Raw genomic sequence first — 5,845 nt, 5'->3', positions numbered from 1 at the left:
TGCCATTTCGCTGTTTTGTATTTGATACACCTCGGCCTTGCTGTACTGTAATTTTGTTAGATTTTTTATAACTAGTCATCTTACCCTGATATCAACTTGTATATATCTCACGCGAGCTCTCTTGTGTAGACACCAAAAAATAAATTTATATGACATATTGACCAAAAAAACACGCATATATCTACATATTTTTGTTAGAATGGGCTATTCTTAAATGAAAAAACACTTACATTGACAATGTAACTACAGGCCTGGGCGAACACGATAAGTTGGCACCACCGGTACGTGCCCGTTGACAAAGGCCTGAGCTCGTTGAGACGCTGCCGCCAGAAGCTTCCTACTGGGAGGAGTGCCGCGCAATATTGATTTCCATTGCACTCTTGTTAATGGCTGGGCCTGCCGAGTGCGGATGTCTTCTACGCGTTCACGGTACCATGCCTCGTTGGCAGGCGTCCATTCCACCCATTGTGATCCGTTCATGCTGGGGGGCACCTGCCACAGGTTCGGGGGAGGGAACCACGATTTTACAGTTATTTGACCTTTAGTAGCTGAGAAAAATGTTGTTAGTGCATAAAATTGAGAATAAACAAGGAAAACATACCTGTGTACAGCGTGTAGGTGCCGCATATAATGGACAGCTCGTTCTCGGTGAGCTGGTCGTCGCAATAACACCAAGTCGTGTCGCCAGCTGGCACGATGAACCCCTGCCGGTTCTGAATGATTTCCTTAGAGGGGCCAGCCAGCCCATCGTCGACGCTCAGAAACTCACTGGCTATCCTACCCACCAATCCACCCCTCAGCAAGGCAGCCCGACCGTGTTGTTGGTGTTTGATGATGTTCTCGCATTGCAATCGGTATGCTTCAAAGTCATCAACACCAAATTTATACGCTGACGGGCGGACAGATCGAGGGGTGTACGGCTCCTGGACAGTGGAGCAGCGACCCGACATTTCAATGCCCATGAGAGTGCGACAGGGCACACCTCTCTCCAGCAGCATTTTTGTGAGGGAGTCGATGCGAGCCCAGGAGTGCTCTAACCTGAGCCGACACACGTAAAGGGCGATCTCCGCCGTTTCGACACCCAACATCCACTCGTGTTCCTCTGAACGAGGTTCTGAAAAAACAAACAGATTTTCATGGGGGCGGTGTATTTGCGAGAGGTCCAGCAGACGAGACAGGGATGTCAGGCTGTGCGTATTGAGGTCAGAGAGGGCGGCGGGCATTTCTGTGCTTGTGGGTTCAATGCAAGCCAGATAAAACTGTTTGATCTGTTGTTGAGCGTCCAGGGCAACTTCTGGGGTAAGTAACTCTGTAAACCCAAAGGTTTCGACCAGTTCATCCCAGTCTGCAGCGGCACAGGGCGTCGTCGTTGTGCCAGGGAGGTAGCCGTAAGATTGGCGCAGGCATCTGACCATATCGTTGTCGGGTGTAATGGGCTGGGGTTGCACAACATCCGTGGCGGGCGCGTCCGTGGTCATCTCAACATCCGCATTTTCATCCTCAACAGATGGGCCTGCTTCCTCCATCTCGAAATCTTCGACGACGGCAGGGGGGCTCTGTTGGACCCGCGACTCGCTCTCTGGGGAACGACGTGCTCGTGGGCGAGAGCGCGTTGCAACCTCTGGGGGTGTTGGCGAGCGACTGCGCGGTCGGCGTCCTAGTGTGGGCCGTGGGGGTGTCGTGGGTGCGCGGCGGGGTCTATCTCGCGATGACGAGGGTGTCGGAACCTCAATGACAGGCGGGTTGTTTGGAGGCAAAGGGGGTGGGGAAGGATTACGAGCGGGGGGAAGGGCCGACGTTGAGGCCACCGGCGCATCGGGGTCAGGTTCAATGGTGTCGTACCAGGGTACGCCTTCCCACTCTTCCTCGGCAGGTGCTGGTTTCGGGTGCTGCCTGGGTTGTTTTGCGGGACGTACACCTCTACCGCGGCGATGCTGGCCTCTAGCAGGCCTTGTCTGTGCCTGATTGCGCTGGTCCAACATTGCGGATGCGCCTGCCAACTCGGCTGGTGGTTCCAAATCTCGACAGAGATCCCATTCGTCGGTCACACCGTTGTAGACCTTGCGGTGTGGGCGAAGTTTGGCCTCCTCGATGCTGTTTCGTGACGTTGCGATGTGTTCGCGCATGTAAACGCTGGCTCCCTCTGTGGACACCAGCGTTTTCCAGACAAATACTTTGCTACGTACCACCGATGGGTTGTTCTCTCGGTTCAGCCGAGCCTGTCTAGCTTCTGGCGTCTCTTTGGCCAGAATCCGTCGCCGTTCTTCCACCCTTGCAGCCCAGTAAGCATCCCAGTCGTCATGCACGGAGGTCAGCAGCTTGTGGTTTTCATTCGCCAGTTCAATCATGCGCAGCGTAGGCAGGTTGGCGCTGTCAATGGCGAGCTGACGCTGTTCCTCGTCTCTCTTTTGGAGCTTCCGTTCCAATTCTTCATACGGCTGGGACATGTGCTGGTCCAATGCCTCTGAGTTGTGGGCGAAATCGTTACTGAGGATAGAATACACCAAAGTAGTGGAGTACTCATCTCCCAGCAACTTCATCGTGAGGCCCTCCGTCGAATGAGATTTATTAAAAAATTTGCGCGCAAAGGCGGCTGCGAGAGACACGTCCATTGACTTGAATAGGTCTGTAAGTGTCGCCGCCAACAAGTCGCGCGGGGGGCGAAGTTCGAGATTGAGTATTTTATGGGTGAGGAAGATTTCCTCTTCCCGCATCCGCCACGGATAATAGACTGGAACATGGTGTTCCAGAAGCCATTCGATGGGAGGGCGTGTCGCGTGGGTGCTGCTCAACTCGTAGACCATGCCGACACGAGGGGTTCTGGCGTTAAACGAAAATACGTTGGAATGATACAAGCCATCCAGCCATACTTCTGAGATGTCAGGATGCTCAGCGCGGAGGCGTTCATGCCATGCAGGGACGGGGCTTTTGGGATCGTGCTTGATGTGCTTTGAATAGATCTCGCGACGACTTTGGGCGACAAGATACGACAGGTAGCCCATCCACAGGATAAACGCGTTTCGGGTGGCCTCAAAGCTCCTTTGCGCGTCTGCTTCAGAGCTATACCTGAGATCATAACCGAAGCTTTTGGGGCTAGGAGGTGGGGTTCCAGGAACGCGACACCATAAGCGGATCTTTTCGCACAGAAGGGTTATGTTTTCATCCAATTGGCGCCATTCTTTTACGCTGTGCCACTCCATTTCATACGTGGCCGGAGACTTGTGCGGTTTATTGCGCAAAATCTTTGGAGACCAGCACAAAAAATTAAACGGCAAGGACACGAATGATGGCGCCAAGGGTATGAAGGCGATCCACCCGTACTGATCGTGCCAGCGCACTGGCTGTTTGACGCCCTCTAAATCCAGGTCTCGTCGCCGAGGTTCTGCTCGTGTCGCCTTTTGTTCGAAGGGGTTGGTGACGTCGACCTCAGCGGGTGGGATGATGACGACACGCTTGCAGTTGGGGGACACGTATATGGTGCCCTTCTGGACAAACGCGGACCCTTGGGCCCAATCGATGTGGGTTTGCTGGGACATCTGCAGCAGAGTAAGTAACAAGCATATGTGGGCAACGAACGTGAACACTTACGGTGGGGGCAGAGCAGAACGGTTAGGACGATGGCGATGGCCTTAGATGGCTGCAGAAGAGCTTCTGCAGTCGCCTCAGATCGCTACAGAAGATCTTCTGTAGTTCTCAGAGGTTGGGGCAATGGGTGTCGGTGGACGCGTCTGGCTACAAGGGCGGAGGAGAGAGCGATGGGGGAGGAGAGAGCGACGGGGGAGGAGAGAGCGATGGGGTAGGAGAGAGCGGGTTGAACGGTTGGGAGGGTGTCGATGACCTTAGATGGCTGCAGAAGAGCTTCTGCAGTCGCCTCAGATCGCTACAGAAGATCTTCTGTAGTTCTCAGAGGTCGGGGCCGTGGGTGTCGGTGGACGCGTTTGGAAACAAGGGCGGAGGAAAGAGTGAGGGCGGCTACAGAAGAGCTTCTGTAGCCTATCTCGGATGGTACACGCAAAGTCGAAAATGGGGGTGGAGGGAAGAACGAGGCTGGCTACAGAAGAGCTTCTGTAACGATTCTCGGACGGCTGACGTGAAGTGTCAAACGTCGGGGCAGGGAAGAACCAGAGTGGCTACAGAAGAGCTTCTGTAACCTTTCTGGGATGGCAGACGCGGCGTGCTACAGAAGAGCTTCTGTAGTGTGCGTGCGTGCTAAAGAAGGAAGTGGACTTAGCGTTGGAATGTTGAAAAAACGCCCAGAGCGGAGTTTCAATTAATCACGTGACCGCTCGCGGGCCCTGTTGATCGCAACCCCCAGAGTGTTCCTGTTCTCCATCCACCTCCAAAGCTCTTTGGTCGTGGATCGTGGGCGAACAGTACCAAAGCTCTTTGGTACTGGTTAGTCCATCCTCCTCCGTGTCGCACCCCCCCTCACGGTGCTCTGATCCTCAAGAGATCTCAGGTTCTATCCACCTCCAAAGCTCTTTGGTCGTGGATCGTGGGCCGTCAGTACCAAAGCTCTTTGGTACTGGTTAGTCCATCCTTCTCCGTGTCGCACCCCCCCTCACGGTGCTCTGATCCTCAAGAGATCGTGGCTTCTGTCCACCTCCAAAGCTCTAGGCTTATTCCCCCCCGAAGGGGGGGCCTTCGTTGCATTGGGCCTCCTGTTTAGAATTCCGGAAATCTGATGCTAGATTCGGATTTCTCGACCTCAAAAACCCCCAAATGCACTTTTAAAATATTTTATTTGGTACATACGGAGGTGCTACATAATTAAATATGTAATTTATGGAGGCCGGCCTCCAAATTGATGGAGGCCACTGGAGGCCGGCCTCCAAATTGATGGAGGTCACTGGAGGCCGGCCTCCGTCTAAAAATAATTTTTGACAGGCACTGGAGGCCGGCCTCCGTCTAAAAATAAACGTGTCGAGGCCACCTGAGGCCGGCCTCGATTCGTACGCGCGTTGTACGCGTGAGTGGAGGCCAGCCTCCACTCGTACACGCCAGCCACTGGAGGCCGGCCTCCCGCCTGTCTCACCGCCCCCGACGCCTCCGCTCACCATCCCAATGCCTGCGCTCGCTGTCCCGACACTCGCGCTCGCCACTGCGTGTCGTTGCGCCGCCACCCCCGGGCCGCTGCTGCCGCCGCCTCCTCCACTCGACGCCTGTCGCTGCTGCCGCGCCGCCTCCCCTCGCCGGCTGCCGTCCCGCTGTCGCGTCCACTCGCCGCCCACAACGACACGCGGCAGAGGAAGCCTTTGTGTTTGTCTGTGTTTGCTTACATTATCTCTTCCTAAGCTTATTCCCCCCAAAAGGGGGGGCCTTCGTTGCATTGGGCCTCCTGTTCAGAATTCCAGAAATCTGATGCCAGATTCGGATTCCTGGACCCCAAAAACCCCCAAATACACTTTCAAAATATTTTATTTTGTGCATACGGAGGTGCTATGTAATTAAAGGTGTATTTTACCGAGGCCGGCCTCCAAATTGATGGAGGCCACTGGAGGCCGGCCTCCAAATTGATGGAGGTCACTGGAGGCCGGCCTCCGTCTAAAAATAACTTTTGACAGGCACTGGAGGCCGGCCTCCGTCTAAAAATAAAAAGTGACAGGCACTGGAGGCCGGCCTCCATCTAAAAATAAACGCGTCGAGGCCACCTGAGGCCGGCCTCAATTTGTATGCGCAACGTACGTGTGAGTGGAGGCCGGCCTCCACTTGTACGCGCCAGCCACTGTTGGCCGGCCTCCCGCCTGTCTCACTGCCCCCGACGCCTGCGCTCGCCATCCCGACGCATGCCCTTGCCACCTGCCCGACGTCTTTGCTCGCCGCTACCCCCGGGCCGCCGCTGCCG

The 5,845-nt window shown here is 55.1% G+C and overlaps 1 protein-coding gene across 1 annotated transcript; it reads right to left on the bottom strand.

Annotated features, from left to right (window-relative positions):
- Nucleotides 1–243: 243 nt before the first annotated feature.
- JR316_0013484 (uncharacterized protein) lies at nucleotides 244–3,536 on the bottom strand (the record flags this gene model as incomplete). Its single annotated transcript, XM_047899074.1, has 2 exons — nucleotides 244–548; nucleotides 602–3,536. 2 exons carry the CDS (start codon nucleotides 3,534–3,536, stop codon nucleotides 244–246), a joined length of 3,240 nt encoding a protein of 1,079 aa, XP_047741836.1.
- Between the last annotated feature and the right edge of the window lie 2,309 nt (nucleotides 3,537–5,845).

Source organism: Psilocybe cubensis, assembly GCF_017499595.1.
Source record: "Psilocybe cubensis strain MGC-MH-2018 chromosome Unknown contig2, whole genome shotgun sequence".
NCBI classification, from domain to species: domain Eukaryota; kingdom Fungi; phylum Basidiomycota; class Agaricomycetes; order Agaricales; family Agrocybaceae; genus Psilocybe; species Psilocybe cubensis.
The sequence above is the reverse complement of the archived record's forward strand: the minus strand, read 5'-3'. Positions and strand labels throughout refer to the sequence as shown.